General features: G+C 42.1%; 1 protein-coding gene across 3 annotated transcripts in view; it reads left to right on the top strand.

The window, feature by feature from the left end:
- thsd7ba (thrombospondin, type I, domain containing 7Ba) overlaps nt 1-15,747 on the top strand; it is a 1,092,806-nt gene that overhangs the window by 631,543 nt on the left and 445,516 nt on the right. For all 3 annotated transcript variants that reach the window (XM_063047545.1, XM_063047546.1, XM_063047547.1), the window contains exon 9: nt 15,252-15,486. In XM_063047545.1, the coding sequence (XP_062903615.1) occupies nt 15,252-15,486 (235 nt within the window). The remainder of the gene's footprint in view (nt 1-15,251; nt 15,487-15,747) is intronic.

Here is a 15,747-nt window from a genome sequence, read left to right as displayed (position 1 = left end):
GTACCTTAAAACCTCATCTTTAATAATAGACACCAACACCTTCCCAACTACTGAGCTCAGGCTAACTGGCCTATAATTTCCTTTCTTTTGCATTCTTCCTTTCTTAAAGAGTGGAGTGACATTTGCAATCTTCCAGTTCTCTGAGACCATGCCAGAATCAAGTGGCTCTTGAAAGATCATGACCAATGCACCCATTTTCTCTTCAGCAACCTCTCTCAGGACTCCGGGATGTAATGCATCTGGCCCAGCTGACTTATCCACTTTAAGACTTGAGTTTGCATCATACTTTTTCCTTTGTAATAGCAATGGCACTCACCCCTGCTCCCTGACACTCATGGACCTCTGACGCACTGCTAGTGTCTTCCACAGTGAAGACAGATGCAAAGTACCCATTAACTTCATCTGTCATTTCTTTGCCCCCCATTAGTACCTCACCAGCATCATTTTCCAGTGGTCCAATATCAACTCTCATCTCCCTTTTACTCTTTATATAACTGAAAAATCTTCTTGTATCCTGCTTTATATTATTGGCTAGTCTGCCCTCATAATTCATCTTTTCCTTGCTTATAACATTTTAAAATGCCTTTTGTTAGATTTTGAAAGTTTCCCAATCATCCAACTTCCCACTCACTTCTGCTACCTTATATGCTCTTTCCTTGTCTTTTATTCAGTCCCTAACTTCCTTGTCAACCACAGTTGCCTACCCCTGCCATTGAGAACTTCTTCCTCTATGGGACATATCAATCCTATGCCTTGTGAACTATTCCCAAAAACTACAGCCATTTCTGCTTTGCCATCATCCCCGCCAGTATCCTCCTCCAATCCAGCTGGGCAAGTTCCTCTCTTTTGCCTCTGTAATTCCCTTTATCCATTGCAATACTGATACACATGAGTTATGCTTCTCCATCTCAAATTGCAGTATAAATTCAATGATGTTATGATCACTGCCTCTTAATGGTTCCTTTATGTTAAGCTCCCTAATAAGATCTGGGTTATTACACAACACCCAATCTGATATAGCCTTTCCCCAAGTAGGCTCAAGCACAAGCTGCTCTAAAAAAACATTTCATAGGCATTCAACAAATTCCCTCTCTTGTGATCCGATAGCAGCCTGATTTTCCTAATCCCTTTGCATCTGTCCAGATGTTCCAGGGTTGAGTGAAGAACCGATGCAATGTCATCTGCTAGGGACGTTGCTTCGGTAGGCAAATTGGAGCGGATCCACGTTGCTTCCCAGGCAGGAGCTGATATGTTTCATCACCAACCTCTCAAAACACTTCATCACTGTGGATGTAACTGCTACTGGATGATGGTCATTGAGGCAGATCACTATGTTCTCAACTCATCAGCCCTGAACTAAACTAATCAGGGCTTTGTGGAAAAATACCTCGTGAAATAAACAGGAACAAAGTTACTAATATCAATACTATCAGCTAATGAACTACAGATGTGAATGTGTGGGGTGGGAGGATGTGGTATTGGCATATGACATAAAAGTAGTCAGTTTATTGGTCAGCAAACAAAATCAAATTACGCTGTAAAGTGGTTTAAAGAACAGAGGAAGTTATTACTGCAATTTCTCCCAGTAAAAGAGGAATGAATTCTGCAGAAAAATGATAACCCGCAGGATGTTAAAGACTGAATAAAAGACAATGAAAGGGCATATAAGGTAGCAAAAGTAACCCGCAGGTAAATGCGGGTTCTTTTTTAACATTTAAGAATAAATTGGACAGATAAATGGATGGGAGGTGTATGGAGGGATAGGGTCCATGTGCAGGTCAGTGGGACTAGGCAGAAAATGGTTCGGCACAGCCAAGAAGGGCCAAAAGGTCTGTTTCTGTGCTGTAGTTTTTCTATGGTTTCTATGGTTTCTATGTGAGTGGAGGATAATTAATTTAAATAATGTGCATAGGATAAATCTTGGTGATAATATCATAGACTGTAGGTTTGATCGACAGGAGAACTATTATTCACCTGTATTCCATATGGCTAACTTTCTCACCAATTACAGTCAATAGGAAAACACTGACCATTGGTATTCCAATCAGCTTACAGCAATGCATTTCAATAGCGCCATTCATTCAAACAGATGCAGTTAAATGAATTAGAGCTATTCTGCAGATCAGGTCTGACGAATCTCATAGAATTTTTTGAGGATGTAACTAGTAGAGTGGATAGGGGAGAACCAGTGGATGTGGTATATTTGGATTTTCAAAAGGCTTTTGACAAGGTCCCACACAGGAGATTAGTGTGCAAACTTAAAGCACACGGTATTGGGGGTAAAGTATTGATGTGGATAGAGAATTGGTTAGCAGACAGGAAGCAAAGAGTGGGAATAAACGGGACCTTTTCAGAATGGCAGGCAGTGACTAGTGGGGTACCGCAAGGCTCAGTGCTGGGACCCCAGTTGTTTACAATATATATTAATGACTTGGATGTGGGAATTGAATGCAGCATCTCCAAGTTTGCGGATGACACGAAGCTGGGTGGCAGTGTTAGCTGTGAGGAGGATGCTAAGAGGATGCAGGGTGACTTGGATAGGTTGGGTGAGTGGGCAAATTCATGGCAGATGCAATTTAATGTGGATAAATGTGAAGTTATCCACTTTGGTGGCAAAAATAGGAAAACAGATTATTATCTGAATGGTGGCCGATTAGGAAAAGGGGAGGTGCAACGAGACCTGGGTGTCATTATACACCAGTCATTGAAAGTGGGCATGCAGGTACAGCAGGCGGTGAAAAAGGCGAATGGTATGCTGGCATTTATAGCGAGAGGATTTGAGTACAGGAGCAGGGAGGTACTACTGCAGTTGTACAAGGCCTTGGTGAGACCACACCTGGAGTATTGTGTGCAGTTTTGGTCCCCTAATCTGAGGAAAGACATCCTTGCCTTAGAGGGAGTACAAAGAAGGTTCACCAGATTGATTCCTGGGATGGCAGGACTTTCATATGAAGAAAGACTGGATGAACTGGGCTTGTACTCGTTGGAATTTAGAAGATTGAGGGGGGATCTGATTGAAACGTATAAGATTCTAAAGGGATTGGACAGGCTAGATGCAGGAAGATTGTTCCCGATGTTGGGAAAGTCCAGAACGAGGGGCCACAGTTTGAGGATGGAGGGGAAGCCTTTTAGGACCGAGATTAGGAAAAACTTCTTCACACAGAGAGTGGTGAATCTGTGGAATTCTCTGCCACAGGAAACAGTTGAGGCCAGTTCATTGGCTATATTTAAGAGGGAGTTAGATAGGGCCCTTGTGGCTACAGGGATCAGGGGGTATGGAGGGAAGGCTGGGGCAGGGTTCTGAGTTGGATGATCAGCCATGATCATAATAAATGGCGGTGCAGGCTCGAAGGGCCGAATGGCCTACTCCTGCACCTATTTTCTATGTTTCTATGTTTCTATGTCTGGTTACATTTCCCTCTTTCCACTGTTGAGAGAATGTAACTGTCTCATTATTGGCACCACCCACAGGACCTCATCCATCATCCACAAAAATGCTGTGTTTTTTCTTGAAGACAAAATATCAGCCACGGCATACCCACTTGGTCCAACATATTTTGTCGGAGAACAATTGTTCAGATTGCACGAATGGTTTTCTTACAGTGAGGCATCCTAATCTAATAAGTCTTTTAAGTGTCAATGTATAGTTACTGTGCCATCTGAGTAAACTGCTTAGCACAATATGATGTTTTCAAAAAGAGCAGGAGATCCTTGCAGTAACAGTATTGCTTTTAAAGATTTTTCGTGCCTGGTTATTCATCAAAATGAGGGACAACAATGGCTGAGCTGAAGCATTTTCTTCCTTAAACAGAAAGAGGAAAATAATCTGTTCTCTCCTCGACAAAAAAAAAGTAGACAACATTGCAGTTGTTAGGTTCTATAGTAAGTTTGTTTCACACATGGGAAGAGAAAAATAATAATTTGCAAGCCGTACAGAAGCATTTCAAATCAATGTCTCAAGCAAGTTAATAACATGCCATATACAGTGAAATGTTTTACCAATTATATGTTCAATGTTATACAAATTTAAAAAGTAAGCTTGCTTTTGTAACTTAAAATAAAACTTGAAAAATAGATTTTATATTTTTACTGCACTCCCTGAACTGTTTTATTGTGTCTTTTGATTCCATTTAAAAACCTCCTTAAATGAACATCATAAGGCAGCTCTTTCACCTAGGTGGCAACTTGTTTGCTAGCCTGACGAAGGGTCTCGGCCTGAAACGTCGACTGCGCCTCTTCCTATAGATGCTGCTTGGCCTGCTGCGTTCACCAGCAACTTTGATGTATGTTGCTTGAATTTCCAGCATCTGCAGAATTCCTGTTGTTTGCTAGACTTGGTTGGGTTTCTCTGCATAATTCCTAAATCCTGCACTTCTGCAGGGTTAAACCAGCAGAGACTCCATTCACTATGTCACCCATGGTACCACTTATTCCTGCGCTGTCTGCTGATTTCCCTTAATTTCCCATGAGACAGGAAGAACTTCTGTGGATTTCTGAGCTGTCAGATTAGGATAACTGCCCACTGTGTCTGTACCAGCTACAAATTTAGGAAACCTGATGGCATCCATCAGTCAGAGTATTATGTACAGAAGTTGTTAAGGTCATATTTGAAATATTGTGTTCAGTATTGTTCACACTGCTATAGAAAGATGCTATTAAGCTAGAAAAACTGCAGGGAAACCTACGGAGATGTTGCTTGGACTGGAGACTGTAATGACTGTACAGGGTGCCAAAGAGTGTTGGGCTCTGAGGTTTTTAGTGCACCTAAATTTGTCAATTGTTGTTTAATGACAGTCATTAATCGCTTAGAGTTCCGTACATTTTTCTTGAGTGAATTGCTGTTTTTATAGTGCAGTCTCCTGGTGCTTTCTGTTTAAGGTTATGATAGGCTTGGGAATTCAGTGTTATTTGTATTATTTAAGCAGATGCCTGATTGGTGCTAATTGCAGGGTCCTAGTTTTGAGAATGTTGTAGTATCATTCGGCCACGCCACTGATGATTCTCTGGAATTATTATGAACAAACTTTCTGTTGCCGTCTCTACATAAGAGTCTATCTTTCCTCAGCACAGGGTTCCGATATTGCCAGCAAACATTGTGACAGAGAGAGTGACTTAAGGAGAGAGGTTGAGCAGGTTGGGAATTCTTTCTTTGGAAAGTAGGAAAATGAGGGGTGACCTCATAGAGGTGCATAAAAAAATGAGGGGAATAGATATAGTCAATGTGCACAATTCTTTTTCCCAAGGTTAGGGAATCAAGAAATAGGCTTAATGTGAAGGGTGAGAGATTTAATAGGAACCTGAGGGGCAAATGTTTTCACTCAGAGAGTGGTCAGTATATGGAATTTGATCAGTGATACTACCAACCTCCTTCCCCCGCTGATCCCAGCTCTCATCCGTGCCGATCTTCACCATCCCCTCCGACCTTCCCCTCTCTGAAGCAGACATCCTGTCCTCAGTAAGGGCCTCACTTTTATCCCCCTGCGCCCACACCTCAGTGAGCACCACGCCCACCATGACGCACAACTCTTCTTCTGCCACCTCCGTCTCCGCGCTTATTTCTTTGGCAAGGGCTCCCCACCCCGTACCGATGAACCTTACTCCTGTCTTCAACCCTCCTCCTCTTCCTGGACACACCACCCTGGTCTTCTGCCTGCTCTGGATCTTTTCATTGATAACTGGTGACGAGACATCAACCATCTCAGCTTCATCACTCCCCTCTCTAATTCTATCCTCACTCCTGCTGAATGCACTGCTCTCCACTCTGTCCGTACTCATCGTAACCTGACCATCAAAGCTGCAGATAAGGGAGGTGCCGTAGCAGTCTGGGGGCCTGACTTCTACCTCGCTGAGGCCAGGTGATAACTCTCAGATACTTCCTCTTACTTATCTCTCGAACAGGACCCTGCTAAGGAACACCAGGCCATTGTCTCCCACACCATCACCGACCTTATTAAGTCTAGGGAACTCCCATCCTCTGCCACCGACCTCATAGTTCCCTCACCCAACCCCTCCCATTTCTACCTCCTACCCAAGATCCACAAATCTGCCTGTCCAGGTAGACCATTGATTCTCCTTGTTCCTGCCTCAGCATACTTATATCTGCATACCTCGACTCAGTTCTATCCTGTTTGGTTCTGTCCCCTCCTACCTACACCTGTGACACTTGACATGCTCTTGATCTTTTCAATGATTTCTGGTTCCCTGGCCCCAGTTGTCTTATTTTCACTATGGATGTCCAGTCCCTATACACCACCTCCATCACTACCACTCAGGGCCCTAAACAGTCCTTCCAGGTGAGGCAACACTTCACCTGTGGGTCTGTTGGGATTATCTACCATATCCAGTGCTCCTGGTGTGGCCTCCTGTATATCAGTGAGACGTGACATAGATTGGGAGACCACTTTGCCGAGCATCTATGCTCTGTCAGCCAGAAAAAGCGGGATCTCCCAGTGGCCACCCTTTTTAATTCCACTTCCCATTCCCATTCCAACATGTCAGTACATGGCCTCCTCTACTGCTGCGATGAGGCGATACTCAGATTGGAGGACCAACACCTGGGTAGCCTCCAATTTGATGGCATGAACATTGATTCCTCAAACGTCTGATAATTTCCCCCACCACCATTCCCCATTCCCATTTCCCTCACCCACTTTATCTCCATTCCTGCCCATTACCTCCCTCTGATGCTCCTCCGCCTTCCCTTTCTTCCATGGTCTTCTGTTCCTTCCTATCAGATTCCCCCTTCCCCTGCCCTGTATGTCTTTCAACAAACAGCTTCCCAGCTCTTTACTTCACCTCTCCCCCTCTCTCGGTTTCACCTATCATCTACAACCTTGAACTTCTCTTCTTCTTTCTTCAGTCCTGATGAAGGGTCTCAGCCTGAAACATTGACTGCTTACTCTTTTCCGTAGATGCTGCCTGGCCTGCCGAGTTCCTCCAGCACTTAGTGTGCGTTGCTTGGATTTCCAGCACCTGCAGATTCTCTCATGTTAGTATACGGCATGAGCTGCCAGAGGTAGCGGTAGGGGCAGGTACATTAACAACATTTAAAAGGTACTTGGGAAAAATACATGGATAAAGAGAAACATTCAGAATGCAGGGGAAATGTTTAGATGGCAATCTCGGCCAGCGTGGAGAAGTTGGGTCAAAGGATCCAGTGCTGTATTATATAACTGTATGATGACATCAATGGGGAAAATCTACTGCTATGAGAATGGTGAGCAGATCATATAATTTGTTTCAAGCCGGGTCAATTGAATTTATTTATTGCTCTTAGTTTTGTGTTACTATTTTTCATTTCCAAAAAATATGTTTATTTTGAAAAGCTTCTTGGCATTTTTGAATATTTGTCAAATGCGAAAGGCATTCAGTTTTGGAGAAAGTCGCTGAACCTCGAAATAGGCCCTTTCAGGAAGCTCCAGCCCCTTTGGAATGTATCAGGTTACTTGCACTGAGGGAGGTCCGGGAGCAAAGTTTACAAGGGGAAAGCTTCGCGGGAATTCAGCTATAACTGGAGCATCAGTTGTGTGTTGGAGAACAGGGAAGGTTCAGGCATAAAAGGGAGACGTTGCTTAGTGGAGCGGTCATCGATGGAGTGGTCTGAGTCAGAGTGGCAAGGCTTTGGTTCATTCGGGCTTTAGTGAAGTAAGTAAGTAAATGGACTTAATTTTTCCTTGCATCTTTTGAGGAATAGAGAGCATGTGTGTACGGTTACTAATTTGCTCTGAGTGTCAGATGTGGGAATCCTGGGAATCTTCTAGTTTTCCAGATGGCCACGTCTATGCCAGGTGCACCGAGATGCAGTTCCTGAGAGACCGTGTTAGGGATCAGGAGCTGCGGCTTGATGACCTACGGCTTATTAGTGAAAGTGAGCAGGAGATAGTTAGGAGCTACAGGGAGTTGATCACCCCGAGGCTGCAGGAGTTAGATAAGTAGGTAACTATCAGGGAAGGGAAGGGTAAAGCTCAGATAGTAAAGAGCACCCCAGTAGGCATCCCCCTCAGTAATCATTATCTCATTTTGGATACTGTTGAGGGTAGTGACCTCACAGAGGACGGCCACAGCGATTGGGTCTCTGGCACTGAGCATGGCTCCGTGGTGCAGAAAGAAGAGAGGAAGATGAGAAATGCAATAGTCATAGCTGATTCCATAGAGAGGGGTACAGACAGGAGGTTCTGTCAGCCTGATAGAGACACCCACATGATGTATTGCCTCCCAAATGTCAGGGTACAGGATGTCTTGGATCAGATTCAGAGTATTCTGAAGGGAGACGGTGAGCTGCCAGATGTCTTGGTACACGTTGGTACCAATGACATAGGTAGAAAAAGGGAGGAGGTCCTGAAAAGAGAATTCAGGGAGTTGGGCAGGAAGCTGAAAAGCAGAATGTCTAGGGTAATAATCTCAGGATTGCTGCCTGTGCCACGGGCTAACGAGCGCAAGAATAGCGTGATCAGGCATATTAATGCGTGGCTGAGAGACTGTGTGGTGGGCGGAGCTTCGCACTCGTTGAACACTGGGGCCTCTTCTGCGGGAGATACGACCTGTACAAAAAGAACGCGTTACACCTGAACCCAACGGCGTCCAATATCCTAGCAAGCAGTTTTAATAGAGCTGTTAGGGAGAGTTTAACCTGATTTGGCAGGGGGATGGGAACCGGAGTGATAGGGCTGAGGAAGGGGAAAACAGAAATAAATCAAAGAGAGCGTGCAACAGAGATGATGGAAAGGACAGGCAGGAGATGAGGCAAAATCACAGCCAGTGGGATGATTCACAGGCAATAGAGGCGTGGTCCAGTTGAAACAGAAGGCAACAAAAACTGGACAAATCTGAATACGTAGTGGCCCTGATGCAATCAGTTAAATATTCTCCATAGCAGATCTGTAGAAATTTGCAAGAGTGTTTGGTAACTACCAAGTCTCCTCAAACTCCCAAAGGAATATATTTGCTGTAGTGCCTTCTTTGTAACTGTATTAATATGTTGGGCCCAGGACAGATCTTCAGAGATGTTGACACAGAGGAACTTGAAACTGCTCACCCTTTCCACTGGTGATCCCTTATTGAGGACTGTGTACTCCCTAAACTTCCCCTTCCTGAAGTCCACAATCAACTTCTTGGTCTTACTGTCAAGGTTGTTGCTGTGACAACACTCAATCAGCTGATCTATCTTGCTCCAGTACGCCCCATCGTCACCATCTAAAACTGTGCTGAAAACAGTTGTGACATTGGTGAACTTAAAGATGGCATTTGACCCACACAGTCATGGGTCTAGTGAGAGTAGAGCAGTGGACTAAGCACGCATCCTTGAGGTGCACAAGACTTGATTGTCAGCAAGCAGGAGATATTATTTCCCATCTGCACCAACTGTGCTCTCCCAGTGATGAAATCAAGGATGCAGTTGCAGAGGGAGATACAGAGGCCCAGAGTTTGGAGCATGTTGATTATAACTGAGGCTATGAATATGTTGAACACTGTAATCAATAAACAGTAGCCTGATATAGGTATTGTTATTGTCCAGGTGATCCAAGGCCGAGTGGAGAATCAGTAAGGTTGCATCCACTATAGACCTATTGTGGTGTTACGTAACCGGCAACAATGAATATTAATTGAGACAGGTTTTATGAAAACAACCAAACATTTATTAAACACATAAGCAATAAGGAAAAAAAAACAAAAAGGCAAACTTTAACCGGAGGTTAAACAGGTACACAGCCATTCATCAACTCCACTTGGCTCTGGTTCTTAAAGCGTTAAATGCGAAAACAGTTCTTAAAGCGATAACTTCAAAAGTCCAACAGTTTTACACATTCAATTGGGAGAGACTTCTCTAGAGAAGGATTTCTTCACTGACGCACCTTTACTGCTCGTTCTGTCCACAGGATTCCCAATGCCAAAAATAAACAGTTTAAATCGACTGACCTTAAATTCCTTTTAGAGAGAGAGAGCCTTTGTGCATGAACTCATTGCGCTATTGCAAGAGTTATCTCAATGCAGGTTCTCTCCAACGAAGACTCAATAAGGTCGATTCTTTATTAAACTGCCAAACGATGCCGGCTTCTCTCGATCCTTCACTTCAATGAATTCTTCACTCTCCCTTCAAAAATGTCGGAATTGAGTAAATTGGCATTTCCAGCCACAAATTTCCAGTTCAAATACAATATCTTGTAAGAGAACGCACCTTCCATTTTAAAAATGAAACTGCGTCACAAAAACAAACACGCAACAGAAACGGAGGCACAACACGTTCTACCTGGAAATCTACAAACTCAAAAACCCACTGCGTCACCTGGGTCGACCCTTATATACCCATGGTGCACATGTCATCACGTGACCTCACATTGGCGGGAAAATCACATCAGGTGACCTCCAAAAGACCATTACATCATTCTCACAAAAAAACAGACCTCCTTGAGCAAAGTGGTGATATGCAAATTGCAGTAGGTCCACGTTCTTGCTTTGGCAGGAGTTGATTCTGGTCACAATAGATATAAGTACAACTGGGCAATATTCATTGAGGCAACTCACTCTGTTCTTCTTGGGAACAAGTATGATTATCACCCTTTTGAGTCATATGGGAACCTTTGAGTGCAGCAGTGAGAGATTGAAGATGTCCTTAAACTCTCCTGTCAGTTGGTTAGCACAGATTTTCAGTGCCCTACCATCTACACCATCGGGACCTGATGCCTTGCGAGTGTTCACCCACTTGAAGGATGTTCTAATGTCAGCCTCCAACACAGTGATCACCAGATGCTGCAGGGATTCCCACAGCTGTAGTTTAGTTCTCCCTTTCAAACTGCGCATAAAGTGTGTAGCCCCCCGGCCACCCTCAGGTCGCTCGGCTCGCTGTCGTCTAGGGAGCCAACCCTCGGCCCCGCCAAACTGAGTAATTAGTTTGTGTGGATGCTGTGTGATGTACCCCACCTTGCCCAAATAACAGACAATACACCAGATACGATTAAATGATTTACAGTTTATAGATATTACTGGAACAATATAATTAATAGAGAATAAAATATAAAAGGAAAATAAAAGGTGCCACACTTATCAAAGTTCAATTTCTTCGTGCACAAAACAGTTGGAGCTCAAGAACCTTCTTCTTCACCCTGCGACCCCACGGACCACCTTGACCGGCCTCCTGGGACCAACAATGGTGGTTGACCAGACGCTCCACATGAGTCCGTCTCCGTCTCCTCGCCAAACGCCCTCCTCGGGGTCTGACCCCGTTAGTGGACATCACAGCACCTGGTTCATCCTCTGTCCCGCTCCCCTGCCTTCTCCCCTCAAACCCCGCGCATACAGTATCTTCAAATACACCAAAACCATAACAACTATCCCAATTGGTTCATAACATCCTCTTATTAGTAACATGATTCAACAAACTGCTAGTGGGAAGAATTTTCTCAGCGTTTAACATAACAAAGAAGCATTCCTAAGTATAACATAAAAAAGAAGCCATTTTAATTAGCCTACGCAGTAAAAGACAAAACTCCCTTACAAATGCATTGAGCTTGCCTGGGAGTGAAGCATCACAGCTATTCATGATGTTACGTTGCAACTTGGCGAAAGTAATGGTTTCTAAATCCTGCCAGAGCTGAAGTGTTTCTAATTTCAATCACAATTGGGTTTTTCTGCTCTTAAAGTTGCCTTCCGCAGGACATACCTGGACTTCTTATACAGCTATGGATCACCAGTCACAGATCTAGCCCTCAGTAGACTACAAATCTCTTGGTTTATCCACGGCTTTTGGTTTGGGTATGCCCAGTATGATCTTGAAGGTACAGATTCATCCACACGGGTCTTGATGAGATCAGTGACAACTGTGGAGTATTCATTCAGATTCGAAGATGAATATTGTACAATCCACCGACTCAGAGCAGTCTTGCATGCCTCCCTTCACCATACCTTCTTGGTCTTCATCATTGGTGCTGCAGTCTTTAATCTCTGCCTATATGCTGGGAGTAAAAGTACAGCCAGGTGATCAGACTTTCCAAAGTGTGGGCATGGGATGGCACAGTAAAACTGTGATCAAGTGTGTTGGCTGCTCTGGTTCCACAGCTAATATGTTGGGGTAGTTGTTTAAGAGACTTCTTCAAGCTGATTTGGTTAAAATCCCCTGCAATGAGAAGTATCCAGGAGTGTTGTTTTATGTCTGCAGATTACAGTGCTTAGCTCCTCCACTGCCTGCCTCATGTTGGCCTGAGGTGGAATGTACATTGCTACCAGGATTATGCCGGAAAATGTCCTCAGCAGATAAAATGGATGACATTTGACAGCTAGATGATCTAGTTCAGTGGAGCAGGACTGAGACAGAACAGGCACCACATCAATGCACCATGATGAGTTAATCATGAAGCATACTGCACCCCCTCTGCCTTTAAAAGACTCAGCTGTTCTGTCTTTGTGGTGGATGGTGAAACCCTCACGCTGTAGCGCTGCATCCAAAATGGTGGAAGTGAGCCATGTTTCTATGAAACAAAGTACACAGTAGTCCCTGATGCCCCTCTGGTCCTGAAATCTTGCTCTGAGGACTTCAGTTTTATTTTCCAGAGACTGTACATTTGCCAGCAGGATAATTGCGAATGGAGATCAAAGGCCTTTGTATTTGAATTGTACCTGTAGAATGATTCATCTTCCATGTCTTCATTTTCTTAATGTAGAACTGCAGTCACAACTTGAGCCTGCAGTCCAGGATCCATTGATATGACCAGATTTGAGTATTGATAGACACGTATAATTAAACTTTGCTTAAAACAATAAACCATTGTTACTAAATACTAGGCTTTAGATAAGTTTGAATTTTAGAGATTTGAAAATCATCAATGGTTGTACAAGGAAGGGAGGTAGTTGCTGGCTATCAAAAACTAAGGGGTGTGATTTAGTGATGGGGTTTCCTCACTACGTTGGCAGTGATCCTGTAACCATTTAGAGCACATTGTCAGTACTGGATAGTTTATGGCTGATTCGACTGAAGGTCCATGTTCAGATTAGGAAAGTGCATGTGTGGTACCAAGTGGAAGTAATTGGTTTCATCTCAATTATGGAGTACTTTCTGTTTTTCCAATAACATGAACTGTTGGCCACATTATCGTTCCCAGGTTTTGCAATTTTCAGTCTAGCTGCTCATTATGGTTGTGAAGCAAAGCTCAAGAAACCTCTAAAATAAAGATCCAGTGCAATAGAGTATCTGAAAATGTATTTTTATTTATTTATTTTACAACTTCTCTGGATTGTTAAGTAACAGCTGCACTTTGGATACTGTAACTCATCAGGTTTTCTTAAAGTCTGCGTGGCAATCCCAAGGTTCCTGGTATTAGCCACTTTAATTCACCATGCTATTTCTAATGTTGTTTCCTGCAATTTTACGATGAAGCTCAAGGTAAGCTGGAGAATCAGCACTTTATCTAGTGCCAGGGCAGGTTATCGTCATCCAGTCTCAATACTGAACTTTATAGGTTCATGCAACTCTCTTTCTCTTCACCGAGCCAGTTCTGTTTTGGCCATTAATTTAATATATCAGTTCAGTTCATCTCTCTCCACTAATGTTGCCAGACCTGCAGCATTCCTCACATCTCTGCATTTCATAACTTTTATCTTCCTTTGCTTGGGTTTTTTCTCTCCAACATCCCTCATAACTCGCCGTCTCTAATTACCCTAATTACCAAATAACTAACTGGTCTATCAACAAGTTACCTTCATGTGCAACTTTTCTGCATGGGACCTCTAAACTCATTCTAATTCAGGTATTCCCTTTGTCTTATTCACTCCCTTTCCAAATGTTTCTGCAAGCTAAATCCAACTTATTTTTTCTCTTTTCCAGTTCTGATGAAAGGTCTTTGGCCTATTACATTAACTCTATTTCTTTTCTTCCGCATATGCTGTCTAAATTGTGCAATGTCTCCAAAATATATTTTTTATTCCAAAATTTTTAGAAGTTAGGCATACAGTGTTTAATTTATCAGCAAAAATTGTCCTCTATTCAAAAGTCCCTATTCACCAATCTTGTTAACTTGTGCATTATTCTTTTCCATTCAAAGAGAGAGGTGGCTGTGACATTTGACAGTCTTGTTCTAAATTTTGCTGTGTATAAAAAATGTATAGAGACAAATTAAATTAACTTTTCAGGTCAAATCAATTACTTTCTTTTTCTAAACACTAATATTAATTTGCATCTTCTGATATAAAAATCATTAAATGAATTTGTCTCTCTATTGATGCTGCCTGACCTAATACATCTTACAGATTCACATTATCCATTGTATTTTGCTTTTGCATCATGCTGAGTGTCTTTGCCAGTGTAAGGTCAAGTGTAATTTCTGCATTAGTATTAGTATAGCTTGTGTAAGATAATCAATTACATTTCTATGTATCTTCAATGGTACATGTTTTCACTGGTGTGAATTACTACCAGTTGAGGCTGAGAACAGTGCTAATCTCTTTTTTTCACAGAATCTTGGGAAAAGTGAAGCCTGTGGGACTTTAGGAAAGTCTCCAGCCTATTAATGGATTATTAAACCACATAATGGTTATTAGGGTGCTAAACAAACACTTGTATCCTTTTAATGAGCCATTGAACCACACGTGTATAACTTTGTTAATAGGTTAAGGATCTACCAACCCATGCAGTCACAGCTTATTAGGCTGCTTAAAGGAAATTAAGCATCTGTAATTTGATAGAATATATATTTTGTTAGTTGTTATTTAAATATATAAGCACATACAGTATATTGTTAGACACTTTAAATATATACCTATCATTTTGAAGGCTATTTGATTACACACCTGTAATTTGTTCAGTTACTTAAAATATCTGTAACCATTTAATGATCTATTTTAATTTGTATCTATAACCTGTTGATGTAAAATATAAATATACAATTTAAAAATGCATATGGGTTGTTGCGAAATTTTTATTGACATGATTATTTCTGAAAGTCAGTCATGCATATTCCTTAAGTAGATATAGATAAAAGTTAGTGGTAAAACAAACTAGTTAAATTTATTGGGTGCTAATATCTTCTGCAATAACATTAAGAATGCAGGTATAGTAAATATAAACTTTGTGCTCTCAAAATGTGTACTTAAAGATCAGTTTTACTAAATAAGTTAACATTTATTGAGCATAAGTAATTTTTCACATTCTTAAATATAGTGTACTCTTAGCTTTGATAGACAGACTTTCTTGTGGATAGAAAACTGAATGATATTCTTTAAGGCATAACCATAAATTACTTATGATAAGTTCCTTTATATTCTAGGTGGAAAGCCATGCCCGTCTAGCCAAGCTTTGCAAGAATGGCGATCCTGTAATATTCATGGCTGCACAGTGTTTTACTGGGAGGCATCACCATGGGGTCCTTGCACAGTAGATACGTCAGTGGCAGCCCTCAACACTACAGTCAATTGGAATGGTGAAGCCACTTGTTCTGTGGGCATCCAAGTTCGACAGGTCCACTGTGTAAGGAACAAATTTGGACCTGTTTCTCCAAAAAGGTATTATTTCCTATTCAGAGTGAAAATTTAACAGAAATAAATAGCATATCTTAATCCGTTAAAATTCTCATCATGTATGAAGTGTGAAGATACTGAGTGTATATTTTTGCTTTTCTTTAATCTATTGATCAGCAATACCATCTTGTTCCCTTTTAAAAGGTTTCATACTGCCCCAAAGGCTGATCTAACTAAATTGGCAAAATTGCATTTCAGTCAAAAATATTCTCTATATTAATAATTAAATAAATTTACCTACAAAAC

This window comes from Mobula hypostoma, chromosome 5 (assembly GCF_963921235.1).
Source record: "Mobula hypostoma chromosome 5, sMobHyp1.1, whole genome shotgun sequence".
NCBI classification, from domain to species: Eukaryota; Metazoa; Chordata; class Chondrichthyes; order Myliobatiformes; family Myliobatidae; genus Mobula; species Mobula hypostoma.
This window is presented reverse-complemented; position numbering and strand designations above follow the sequence as displayed.